The sequence below is a fragment of the Monopterus albus genome, unplaced genomic scaffold (assembly GCF_001952655.1).
Source record: "Monopterus albus unplaced genomic scaffold, M_albus_1.0 scaffold141.1, whole genome shotgun sequence".
NCBI classification, from domain to species: Eukaryota; Metazoa; Chordata; class Actinopteri; order Synbranchiformes; family Synbranchidae; genus Monopterus; species Monopterus albus.
Genome location: NW_018128021.1, coordinates 709710 through 723339, shown reverse-complemented (window position 1 = coordinate 723339; position 13630 = coordinate 709710). Strand labels below are relative to the sequence as shown.

The 13630-nt window shown below is 42.1% G+C and overlaps 1 protein-coding gene across 4 annotated transcripts in view; it reads left to right on the top strand.

Moving 5' to 3' along the window:
* fermt2 (FERM domain containing kindlin 2) overlaps window positions 1-13010 on the top strand; it is a 40248-nt gene extending 27238 nt beyond the window's left edge. For 2 of the 4 annotated variants that reach the window (XM_020613994.1, XM_020613992.1), the window contains 12 exons: window positions 399-624; window positions 812-914; window positions 1366-1473; window positions 3474-3608; window positions 4226-4275; window positions 4762-4886; window positions 5029-5135; window positions 5223-5441; window positions 9246-9266; window positions 10530-10654; window positions 10762-10903; window positions 11357-13010. In XM_020613994.1, the coding sequence (XP_020469650.1) occupies window positions 399-624; window positions 812-914; window positions 1366-1473; window positions 3474-3608; window positions 4226-4275; window positions 4762-4886; window positions 5029-5135; window positions 5223-5441; window positions 9246-9266; window positions 10530-10654; window positions 10762-10903; window positions 11357-11530 (1535 nt within the window). In that variant the 3' untranslated portion in view covers window positions 11531-13010. The remainder of the gene's footprint in view (window positions 1-398; window positions 625-811; window positions 915-1365; window positions 1474-3473; window positions 3609-4225; window positions 4276-4761; window positions 4887-5028; window positions 5136-5222; window positions 5442-9245; window positions 9267-10529; window positions 10655-10761; window positions 10904-11356) is intronic. The other 2 variants (XM_020613993.1, XM_020613995.1) reach the window with 1 other exon arrangement.
* Window positions 13011-13630: the final 620 nt, after the last annotated feature.

Here is a 13630-nt window from a genome sequence, read left to right as displayed (position 1 = left end):
CTGTGCAGGAGTTTGCTGTGTGCAGTACATTCCTGCGGGTTTTTGACTGAGAGTAAGTGGGTGACCCTGATCATGTGCATTATCTGCATGCTGATCCACATCAGTCCGCCATCAGCAGGAGGACATTGTCGAAGCCACTCATCTGCAAACTGCAGGCTGGTAGTCACATGGTGTTGATGAGCGCTAGCTGGCCTTGCTGGGCTGCAAGTGTGTGCGTGCTTTTTGTAAAGTGTTCACCCTTTTCTCCTGATGCTGGTTTAGTGATGTATTTGTGAATGTGCACTTAATCGGATTGTCTGAAGAAAAATGTAAATAGTGTTTTAGTTAAATATGTTGTGTGCATACTTTCTGTTTGTACGTTTGAATTACACAGGGCTAACTGATGACTGTGTTTTCAGGGAGCATCTACTCCAGTCCAGGCTTGTACAGTAAGACTATGACTCCCACCTATGACTCCAGGGACGGCAGCCCGCTGTCGCCCACATCCGCCTGGTTCGGGGACAGCCCCTTGTCCGAGGGCAATCCCGGCATCCTTGCTGTCAGCCAGCCAATCTCCTCACCAGACATCCTCGTCAAACTCTACAAGCCCCAGTCCCTTCTGGACAAAGCCAAAATAAACCAAGGGTGAGATGGTCTTTACGTTGTGGTTCAGTGGTTTGGCTACACTACATGCAATTTGAAACACTGTGGTAGATTGTAGTATATTTAAGTTGTGCAAGTGATCAAAACTTTTGCAAGAGGCTGCATTGATGCCAGAGAGAGATTGCTGTGAAAAACATACTCTAACTAGCCATAATCCCTGTCTGTACAGGTGGTTGGACTCATCCAGGTCTCTAATGGAGCAGGATGTAAAGGAGAACGAGGTGCTGCTGCTGAGGTTTAAATACCACAGTTTCTTTGACCTGAACCCCAAGGTACATAGCACGGGCAAAGCAGAACAACAACATTACTGTTTAGTCAGTTGGGACATTTGTTGAGACCAAGTTGTACTAGATGGCTCTGTCATCCTATTTGAAGCCAAATATCAGAGTTTTGTAATAGTGTTCTTTGCAAAGTGCACTGTCTTAGCACAGCCAGAATAGACACTGAAAAAGGCAGATTAGTTTGGATGATATGGGTTAAATATTGTAGTATTTTCTGATATTTTGTGGTGAGTTTTAGCCCGTGTAGTTTTCATTTCTGGTGGTCTGTACGAGATCAAATCTAGAACATTTGAAATTCAACTTGGTGTATATTTTAGTGCCGATGGGGTATCATTAGCAACATACAACCTTAACTTAGGCTTCACTAGATCTAGTCCTGTGTGCGCATCACACCTGTGAGAGAACTTTAGTATATTCACAGTTTGTTTGTACGTATCTGTAGTATGATGCCATCAGAGTGAACCAGCTCTATGAACAGGCCAAGTGGGCCATTCTGCTGGAGGAAATTGAGTGCACGGAGGAGGAAATGATGATGTTTGCTGCCCTGCAGGTAAGAAGATGGTTTGTGTGTGTGTTGTGCGTGCCTAATCTAAAATTTCTTGTTGCATTGTTTTGTCAGCATCTGAAATCTGAAATTATGGAGTGCTTTTTTTCACTGAATAAAGGGTGTTCTTAATCAGAAGCTAATGAACTGGGCTTTCAGTTGCAAGCTGAGCCATATGGCTGCCGGTTCTGCTGCGGCATGTGTCATAAAACTTGGCTGATGTACACTGTTGCAGAATGATATAATAGGGGCATTAGCACACATAATCCCACAGGGGCTTCTTCAGTGTCAGTCAGTTCACATTATTTCTAAAGCATAGTTCACAGAAAAATTACATCATTAGACTGCTTGAAAAAAGTCCTGTATGAATAATTAATTACAATCAAATTTAATTAATTGCATTAATGAAATTTTGATTGGCTGCTTGTACAGAGCTGGGCCAGGCTGGACTTTAAAGACACTGGCATGGGATGTGCAAGTTTCTCTTTTGAGACAAACTAAGGAAGATATGCAAACATCTTAATAACCAGATGTAACATTCAAGCACTAAGAATCAATTTACATAAATGGCAAGACTGCATTTTAAGAGGAACAGTGGGAGTGATATACAGATGTGAGCACCTTTTTGCCCCTCCTGAGGTTGCCCCCCCCCACTGTAGGGTGGGAGTGGAGTCCCTACTATTTCTGACCCTCATAAACTGTGGGTGCCAAGACCTGAGGACGCCACCCTGTCCTCAGCCTCAGGGTAATTATAGAGCATCATGGGCCACAGTGCTTCAGCCCAGACCACCCACCCCAGAAAGACACCGTCTCCCAGACCTGCTCACATACCTGTAAAAGGTCTGGTACACTCTGAGGTCTTAGGTGTGTTTCATCAGGCCAGTTATAATTGCACATGACTGGCTTCCTATTACTCTTCCTGTGAGAGGTGCTTATTTGAGTTTGGTGTTTAGACTGGTGAATAGTCTGTCACTACCTGTTTGTTAGCAGTTTGGTGCACGTAGCTGCTACTGTGTTACAGCTGGGTAGCATGAGCTCAGGCGTTTTGGCTTAGGTTTCACTGGCAAGAGTGGATACACAGGGTCTAAATAAAGAGCAGTGACTACCCCTTTCCAGTATGTTGCTGGCTTGTGTTATTATGCTCTCACCTGGAAGTCACACTTTGGCAAAACATAGAAATGATGTAACTTGGACTCAAGAACAGTAGTTGACCTCCCAGTCCAAGCTCCTCAGAGGAAACACTTGGGCTTATGCTTCATACCTCAGCAGATTAAAAAAAAAAATGCACTGACACACACTCAGAATACACAGATGCACAAACAGGAAACAAGCCCAGTGTAGCAAGTTTTCACAGACTGTCAGTGGAAGAGGTAGAAGAACAGAGTGTCATGGAGAGCTCTGCATTCTGTAACTTTAGCTGGCTAAAGCCTCACATATCTCTCTGACTCTGTCTCTGTCTCTGTATCTCTATCTCAACAGCTGTTCACTCATACTATATTGGTGGGCGGCTGGTGATGGGTTGACATTATAAATGCCATTTGTCAACAAGTTGTATTTAGCATCTGTGACTTGCACCAAGAGGGAAACAATGACAGGTTTTCAGTTAAATACCCATCTTTATGAATTTCTGTTTCCATTGGTAGATTGCACGTTCTCTTACCATGCTTGCAGTAAAAACACCTTTATAGGCTGTTTAAGTTCAAAGATGTGCTGGAAACACATTGTCCACACTGTACAACCAATTTCATCCTTTCTTAATTGTGGCGAGGTCTGGAATATGTCCAAAGTGATAACAGTCACATGTCCCCTATATTTCATGTAGCTGTGGTTTATCATTCAAAGTGCTGTAATATTTTATGGTCTTGTGATAAGGATATAAACATCTGGAAATATGGAATTTCAATAGAAAATGTTCAGAAACCTTAGTTTGTCACTGAAATTGAAGTGCTTAATTATTATTAAGAAATAACCCTAACTGGGGCTGTCTCTCTCTCTCTTTTCCTCAGTACCACATCAACAAGCTGTCAATCATGTCTTCAGACAACCACATGAATAACAGTGAGAAGGAGGTGGATGAGGTGGATGCAGCCCTGTCGGACCTGGAGATTACTTTGGAGGGAGGAAAGACAACCAGAACACTGGTATGACAACACTGCCACATCATCACATTCATTGAAGGAACTATTGTCTGGTTTTAGATTATATCTACATGGCGTGTCCAAGTTTATTTTTTATTTTTTTTTACCCAAGCTCATTATGTGAATTTGTTTTCCCACTTGTTGAGGCTTGGCGATGATTTTGGCCCTTTGTTTCTCGATTGTTTTCTGATGGTCTACTTTCATCAGCTGTAATAAACAAGAGCAGAACCTTACATAGACAGTGCACACTAACACAGGGGGGGGAAATCACAATAAGTGCAAAGTCTGACAGTTATTTAAAAGGACCTATGGTGTGAGATATTTGGCCCTTAAACAACCCCCACAAAGGCACCACTTCATACATTTGCTTTGAAAGTATATGTCGCTATTGTTACAGCAGCCTTGCCTTGAAAGGTTAAGTTTATACAGCTTATCAGAGGAAACTGAGCTTTCAGATATTACATAGCAAGTGTTGTCTTTAGTATACTTTACTGAGTAATGACATTGAAAATGTACACAGAGGTCGCTGGTTTGGGTACAATATGTTTAACTATGTTCTTAATCTTTTATATCGAAAGCTTCTGGGTTGACACTAACAATGCATTTTTCCTTCCTCCCAGGGTGACATCACATCTATTCCTGAGCTCGCTGACTATGTCAAAGTCTTTAAGTAAGTCCACATCAACTACTACCTGATCCAACAAGACCACATGCACTTTCACTTTTATCAACAACACTTAATTGTCTATGAGTTTGTGCAGAATTTGTATTTGTCAAAAAATGACCTAGGGAATAACATTTTAAAGCTAAACAAAAAGAACTGTTGCCTGTTTTGCATCAGTGTAATAGGTTGTTTGTCAAAGGACATTTGTAGACCCAGCATATTTTTAAACCATATTTATTTTAGGCTTGGGAGGGGGTATGATGTCAAGAGGCATTTTGTCTTCAACAGTTTCCCATTAATGTTCATGACCACTACTGGCTCCTTTCCTGTTCACCTCTCTGACTTTGCACTTGTGAAGCTCTCATTGTTTTTCCTCCTCACTCTCCTTTGTACTTGGTTTTGACCTTCCCTTCCTATTGAATCACTAATAAAGAAAAAGAAGTTTCCATCTGAAACATGATTTGTCTTATTCTGTCTGTTATAATTTTCTAGACCCAAGAAACTGACGCTGAAGGGCTATAAGCAGTACTGGTGCACATTCAAGGATATCACAATTTCCTGTTACAAGAGTAAAGAGGAGGCACATGGGACACCTGCTCACCAAATGAATCTTAGAGGTGCAAACACAAATTAAAAAAAAAAAGTCATTTAATGGGCATGCAAGAATGCAGTGCTTGGTTATCTTTGGTGGGGTGTCTAAAGAATGTGTGTGACCTTGGACCTCTTCTTCCTTTCTGCACTGTGGCTTCACATGTGTAGGTTGTGAGGTTACTCCAGATGTCAACATCTCGGGCCAGAAATTCAACATCAAGCTGCTAATCCCTGTGGCTGACGGCATGAATGAGATATGGCTTCGATGTGACACGGTAAGCCTGCAGTTATTGAAGCATTTTCTACCATGCCTTGTGCTTCGAAAGATTTTTATTTATCCATGGTTGACTTTTTTCCTCCAGGAGAAACAGTATGCCCACTGGATGGCTGCATGTCGCTTGGCCTCCAAAGGGAAGACCATGGCTGACAGCTCCTACAACTTGGAGGTTCAGAACATTCTCTCCTTTCTCAAGATGCAGCACATGAACCCCGACCCTCAGTTCATTGAACCGATCACCACCGATGTCAACCCAGAATGCCTCGTGTCCCCACGCTATCTGAAGAAGTACAAGAACAAGCAGGTAGGTCATGCAAAGCTGTAAACACACAACGTCTGATTGCATTGTAAGGTTGAGTTATGGCAGTGTGAAGGGTAAAGTGTGTAGTTAGAAACAGAATGAAGAAGGTAGCTGTCTGGGCTAATATGTATTTTGTGAGAGGTTGTTTATTTGTTTGAGCTGGTTGTGGAGTGAGATGGAGCAGCAGCTGATGCTTCCCAGATGGGTGCCTCCTGGCTTCAGGTTTGTCTCGGGTTGGAATGTAGCCTCCCTACACTCCCAGTTCTTTACTTTTCCTGCTCCTCTTTTAGTTCCTTCTCCCCACCCCCCTCTGTCCATGGGGAAACCAGGACAGCAGACCGCCCAAACCACTCAACAGTAGAGGTGCTCATGTGAGACTGTAATAGATACTTTACCTCAGCTCTCAGTCTTTGTGCTTGTGTGATTTGTGTAGACAAAAGGGCTGGAAGAGTGGAGAGTTATTCATTCTACAGTCACAAGAAAAACTAATTACACTGTTTGCAGTTTCCTGGTTTTCTGTATAAATTGGTCATGAAATGTTATCTGGTCTTTACCAAAGTCACAAATATCAACAAACACAATATTTCTAAGTTGATAAAACACGAACAGTAGATTTCTGATATCACTAAACATCAGCTAGCATCCGGTGTCAGCAAGCCTGGAGTCCAATCAATGAAACAAGAATGGAGGTGTGGTTTAGAAGTACCTTGACTTATAAAAACATTAAGCAGCATCAGCTGATGTGGACCAAAGACCACCTTGACACTCCACAACACTACTGGGAAAGTGTCCTGTGGACAGTTGAAGTGAAGGTAGAATTGTTTGGGAAGAACACACAGCACTATGTATGATGTAAAAAGAGAACCGCGAACCAACAGGAAAACATCATCCCAACAGTGAGTTACGGTGGAGGGAGCATCGTGATTTGAGGCTGCTTTGCTGTTTCTGGATCTGGACCACTTGCCATTGTGGAGTGAAAAATGAATTCCCAAGTTTATGAATGAATCCTACAGGATAATGTCAGGGTGGCTGTCCACAAGCTGAAGCTCAGAACAAGATGGGTCATGCAGCAGAACAATGACCCTAAACATCTGAGTAACTCTACTACAGAATGGCTTCGGAGACATGGAATCCGCCTTTTGGAGTTGCCCAGTCAGAGCCCAGACCTCGAGAGCTGTTCACATCTGGATCTGGACCACTTGCCATTGTGGAGTGAAAAATGAATTCCCAAGTTTATGAATGAATCCTACAGGATAATGTCAGGGTGGCTGTCCACAAGCTGAAGCTCAGAACAAGATGGGTCATGCAGCAGAACAATGACCCTAAACATCTGAGTAAATCTACTACAGAATGGCTTCGGAGACATGGAATCCGCCTTTTGGAGTTGCCCAGTCAGAGCCCAGACCTCGAGAGCTGTTCACATCAGACGCCCTAAGAATATGGCTGAGCTGAAGCAGTTGTGTGAGGAAGAATGGTCCAGAATTCCTCCTGAACATTGTGCAGGTCTAATCCACAGCTGCCGGATGCGCTTGCTTTAGGTTATTTCTACCAAAGGCGGTTCAACCAATTATTAAAACACTGCATTACTTTTCCCACCATCGCTTTGTATGTTTAATGGCTGTGTTAAATAAATACATGAAAGATCATGACTGCTTGTGTTATATCATCTTAGAAATATTGTTTGTTGATATTTGTGACTGTGGTAAAGATAAAGTCATATTTCATGACCAATTTAGGCAGAAAACCAGGAAATTGCAAACGGTTCCATTACTTTTTCTTGCGACTGAAGGTGAGAAATCTGAATTTGTTTGCGATTGGTCACAACTGAGTGGCAACAAAAATCTTACCCGGCTGTAGCATTCAAGCACTAAAATTTATTTAACTTTCTGATTTGCATGTGTACATTGGAGCAGCTGAGTACATGACCACCATGGCATGTGTTAGTGGATAGGTGAGGGAGGGAGCTGAGGGTTCCCTCCCTGTAGTCTACTCACTCAGTCTGGTTTTCATTTAGTTGTACTTTCATTTAGTTGTAATTTTGCTTATGGGGGTTGGAGGGACGTGGGTACAGTAAATGATGACTCAGAAAAGGTCTGGCCCATGCCCTGACATGCAGTTTAATGAATGTCTAGAAAGAGAGGAACGGTTTTAGAATGGATGTTAAACTTTTAAGAAGGGATTCACCACAAAGAGCCAGAAGGATGTTTTTATGTTCAGTAGTTAAAGCTGAATGATGCATTACTGGAGCAGAAATTGATATGAACCGTATTATAAGACATTGAATGGCTATGATACAGCAGCTAATGGGGATTAAGCAAGCAAACTCTTATTCTTGACCTGTTCATATGATGCTGTCAGATTAATCTTTGGGTGTGTCTGTTAAGATATCTGATTCAGCAACTGTAGTTCTACACACATCCCTGTTAAGTGTTTGAATCACCTGGATTTACAGAGGTACCATGTAAAGTTTTGGTTCTTTTTTGTCTCTGATAGTCTCATTTCCTCCTCTTGGACTAGTCAGGAAAACCGGGAAAATGATATTAGGGTCATAAACATGAAAATAATTCACCATCTCTAATAGAAACTAAAATCATGAATGTGTTCACAAAGCCAGGTCACATACAGCACCTTCCTCATTACTCAGCCAGCTAGATTTTGGTCCCCACATGCTATGCTGAAGCTCCTTAACAGATTGTCCACTAAAAGAGTGACTGTGCTGGACACTATTTTAGGATTTCTTCAGTTTAATTAAGGCAAAACAGTTATTTTGTAGCATTCAATAACTACAACTCCCATGAGCCATATGGGTGTAATTAAAAGTTAATGGGAGCTGTAGTTATAAAGAAAATAATGGCTGACAGTGAGTACACTGCTCGAATGTCACAGGCCACTGTCCACCGACCCATTTTAATTTATAATATAGACAGAAAACTCCAGTATCAAGTTTCATTTACTTCATTTACTACTCGAGCTTGATGGGGCGTTTGTCTGGCCCAGCTCCAGTTTCACTCTCAAACCCAGTGTGATAGCCGTCGTCCCCAGGCACAGCTTGAAAGAGCATACTGTATATAGAGGATGTATATGTACCCATGCACTCGTGTACTCGTGTAGTGGGTGAGGGACATCAGGAAGTGAACCGTGCCTGGGAATGCTCTGCAGGAAAACTGTCTGTCGGTCAGCTGCAGCCCCTCCCCATCTCTCTTAAACTGGACTTCCTGTTGTAAGTTTTGTCCTAGGGGACTTCCACGCAGTAGCGGATACACATCCACAGAAATTTTTAGATTACACAGAATAGTGTGGTCTCGGGTCAAATTTATACATTCATGTAAACAAAAACAAAGAAAAGTAGAGTAATAAACTCCCGGAACTTGGAGACATGGCACTTCTACATTTTGTTGCTTCCAAAGTGTGCTGCTTGGTACATATCACCATCTTGTGGATGGAAGTGTAATTACAGGAAAGCAGCGTGATTGCTATAATGGCCCGCTGTGAAAAGCTGAAGAGAATAAACCTGAAATGTGCAGTCCTAGTGCACACTTCCTTCATGTGTGCAATCCTCCCTCTTTTTTCTTACAAATTATACACTGTGCTTCTGTGTCCTCCGTCTTGTGGCCAGTCAATGCATGACCCTCAGGCTGCAAGCCCTCCTCTTCCAACTTTATTACAATTATGGCCTCCTGCTTGTTGTTTTGTCTCTTTCTTCCCTCAGCATTGATCATACTTGCTTTTTTTCTTTATCCAATCTTTTTTCTCTCCTCGTATGAATCTCCTTCATTCCTCTGTGTCCTCCTCACCTCCCCTCTTCAGCCAGGCTATATCAGGGACTTGGTAAGTTCAGTTGTGTGTCCACTGGGTGCCTTTAACCCTTAGATTTGTGCATGATTGTGTCAACTCTAAACACTTTGTGCCTGCGTTGCCTCACCTAACCAGAAGAAGCTGTACAAGATATTCATTATAGTGGCTGATAGTCACAGTAGAATAGCTAGCGTCCCTCTTGTTAGTGTCTGTTTGATGCTTGTCACTAGCTCTATCATGTATTCAGGGGTGATACATAATTCTGTTAATAAGATTGCGAGTATCTGTATTGCATTTGTAATTTTGTCATTACTGCAGTGATAGTATAAAATATATTCAGTAAAATGAGCAGACTGTACAGCTGCACATTTTAGCCCACTTAACACCATTTCCATATACTTAACATCACTGCTGACCCCTTATCAAAGCAAACCATAGTTTGTTAGTTTTTTAGGTTGATGATCATTACTATATTTTTACCATTTATACACATACTGATTTCAATTCATATCTGTACAGTATGAAAATCAGAGACTAGAAACTCACAGAAGGTAAGTGGATCCATCACAGAGAAGCCAGTATATATTTTTTAAGTTACTTTACTGTAATGCAGTTAAACCGGGACAAGTGAAGCTTTCACCTTTCACCTTTCCAATATAATAGCTCGTATGAATGTAATGCTAATTGTTAGCTGACTGCAACATGTGGGAGGTTCGAAAAATGTACTTTCCAAGTCTCTGTTAGCTGATTTTCATTCTGCAGTTGTATGAACTGAAAGCAGTTATGGCTTAGAAGGAAGGAAACATGCAAGCCGTGTAAAGTGATCAGCAGAAAGCGTTCAGACAGATATGGCAGAATCCTCACCTGAGATGGTGTGGTCAGACCGGTCGTCTCTGTTACACTGATTTTCCAGTTGAATCATTTTAAGGGACTATAGGGAAATGCACACTCACACGGTCTATAAGCTTCCTTTGGCTTATTATTAACCTTAGTCTGGCTCCTCAGGGGGCTCAGGTTTATATTTGTTAGTGTACTGTCTAGCTTTGTGAAGTAGATCTTGACTGTGACAGCTTTCTGGTAATTAGCCGACTGTGTGTGTGTGTGTGTGTGTGTGTGTGTGTGTGTGTGTACATGGCTTGTCAGCCACAGCTTGTTCATGCATTGGGTGTTTGTGGATCTGGGTGCAGTGGGTGGTTTACGTCTGGTGCTGGGATACATTTGATTACTGTGGAGAGTGTGCTAATGTTTGTGGTGAGTCAAGTAGCAGGAGCTTACTGACATGATTGTGTTTGTCAGATTTCAGCACGGATCCTTGAGGCCCACCAAAATGTGGCCCAGATGAGTCTCATTGAGGCCAAGATGCGCTTCATTCAAGCATGGCAGTCCCTGCCTGAGTTTGGAATCACTCATTTCCTTGCCAGGTGAGCTCAGTAAATGTATTATTTCATCACTCCTGCTGACACCAACTCATTCTGTCAATTAATCTGCACTCTCAGTTCACAGTGAATTATCCTCTTCTTCTCTGTAGGTTCCAGGGTGGAAAGCGGGAGGAACTGATTGGCATCACTTACAACCGTTTGATCCGGATGGATGCTAGCACTGGAGATGCTATCAAGACCTGGCGTTTCAGCAACATGAAACAATGGAATGTCAACTGGGAGATCAAGATGGTAGGGAATATATAGGGAATGACAGTCTGATGTAAAGGCTCTTCAGTGTTGGAAGTTATTGAGGTTTCTGGAACAATTAGATGATTAAAGGTAGGCTTTGCGATCCTGGATAAACCAGCAAGAGGAAGCTCAATTTTGAAAGTCGACACCCGAAGAAATCCCACCTTTTCATTCTGACTTCTCTCTAAAGCCACTCCTCCAAAACGCAACACCCACTGCATTCAATAGATAACTGAAGGGTTATCTATTGGGTGCCCTTTCATCAACTCGGCCTTGTTCTGCGCTGTTCCTCTGGGAATTTTTAAAAGTAATTCAGGGAACATAGGACATTGGTCACAAACCGAATTGCAGTGCTTCCCATCATATTGTTTGTAGTACATTATTGAGAAACAAGATCACATTTTGCCAGTTGTTACTGAAGCATGATTGATGTGCTCTGCTCTGTCTGCTCAGGTGACGGTGGAATTTGCAGACGAGCCCAGTCTGTCTTTCATCTGTGCCGAGGTGGACTGTAAGGTGGTGCACGAGTTCATCGGTGGCTACATCTTCCTGTCCACGCGTGCCAAGGACCAGAACGAATCCCTAGACGAAGAGATGTTCTACAAGCTGACCAGCGGCTGGGTCTGAGCTGCTCTGGACCACCAGGCTTCAGCAACTGTTGGTCAGGGGGCCAGGGAGGGAGTGGCTGGGGCCTGGGGTGTCGAACCATATTGTATGGTTTTATTTTATTCTTCTGTTTCTCAGTTTTGTTTGAGGCCGTGCTGAAGAGTCTGAAATGGCATGGCTTTTGCCATGGTTGACACCGTTTTTATTATTATATAGTTTTTTTTTGCATTAACACGACAAAGGTCATTTTATACAACACTAATATTGTGGTGAAGTCCAGATGAACTTTAAGTCCTGCGATTGAGCAGAAACCTTACATATGCCTGAACCAGGAGGTTTCTCTGGTTTCCTGCGGTCACCTGCCTCCTATTCTCCTGGACTGATGACCATCAGCTTACATCCATGACAACTCTTTAAAATCGAACAGCAGATTCAATCCCAAAGATCCTTCTGGTTCTCTCACTGTCTTTTAGAACTGGACTAATGGCGCTGACATCAAACTGTCCTTACACTATATGGTGATATCATGTCACAGTTATCAAAATGTTTATACTAGAAGATGGATTTCATCGAAGAGCCCAATCAGAAGGCCATCCATAAACAGCAGTGGCCTGTGATCACAGCACTACATGTCCATCTTATCAACACTATGAAGGGTTTAATCTCTTTGAAGTCGCATGTAAGCACTTCGACAGTATACAGTCCTGTTTATGAATAAGCTGTTGTCCAATTTGCTTTTGATGTCTGTTGTCTTTGTTTCAGGGCTGGTGAGTCGAGTTTCTCCACTGAATTCTCATTGTATTAGGTGACAGGTGTGACAGAGCTCGGGTTTTGATTTGTATTTAATAGGTTGCTAATAGTAAGCACGTCTGGAAACACACTACAGTTAAATGCACTGAGATGAGTGTCCTGTGGGCTTCAAAAATCTGGTTTCCCCCTATGACCTACAGTAGATATCCTTGTTGCAAAAATGTGCATCTTAAAAAGTCATTGAGTCTAGTGGGGATGTTGAAACAAGGTAGATTACTAATGTCACTATAAGGCAACGTGTCTCACCCCACTGGCAGGTTTTATGGTTCATAATAAAGACGGCATGAAGCTAAGTGATTTTGCAAGGGGGGTGTGCCCATTAACTTGGAGCAGTGTGTGCCAAAGTGCATTAAACATTTTTCCATGCCTGTTTTTGGCTGCTGCTCTGACCCCACTTTCAAGTTGCGCAGTCACAGCAGCATGCTTTGAATTTGACCCAGATTGAAACCCCCTGACATCTCCTTGCTTTAGTGCATGTACACTACATAACAAGGGATCGCTGCTCACTTTTACTTTGTCGCCATTCTGTTTCTCACACCGCATAGTATTAATCTTTTTTTTTTTTTTTTTTTATCATTACACACCAGCAGTAGGTCACTAGGTTTGAAGAATGAATATGCAAATTCTTTTCTTCTGTCCTCAGTATGAAGGATCAGTAAATGAAGTATTATTTGTAACTAATGTAAAAACACAAACAAGAACTGGACTAATGGCGCTGACATCAAACTGTCCTTACACTATATGGTGATATCATGTCACAGTTATCAAAATGTTTATACTAGAAGATGGATTTCATCGAAGAGCCCAATCAGAAGGCCATCCATAAACAGCAGTGGCCTGTGATCACAGCACTACATGTCCATCTTATCAACACTATGAAGGGTTTAATCTCTTTGAAGTCGCATGTAAGCACTTCGACAGTATACAGTCCTGTTTATGAATAAGCTGTTGTCCAATTACCTGTTTTTTTTTCTGCTTTTTGGGGTTTTGGAAGCCATCTGTCAACACACAGTATGTAGTCTGCAGAACTGTGCCTGCCTGTGTTGTGGTCTTACTGAGTTTTCAGATGAAGATGTATATGAATACAACATTAGTCTCAAACTCCAGGTTTGATTAAGATGTTTGCAGAGTTCGTTTTTTTTTTTTTTAACTCAGATATCTATGCTTTTTCAGTGTGCTCTTTTCTTGCATTTCTGTTTTTAGTCATTTTTCTGCTTTCTCTTCTACCACATCTGACCCGTGATGTCCATGGTGGCCCCAAGCTGCAGTTTTTAGCTCCTGCTTTAGATTCACAGTGATAGTTGATTTGGT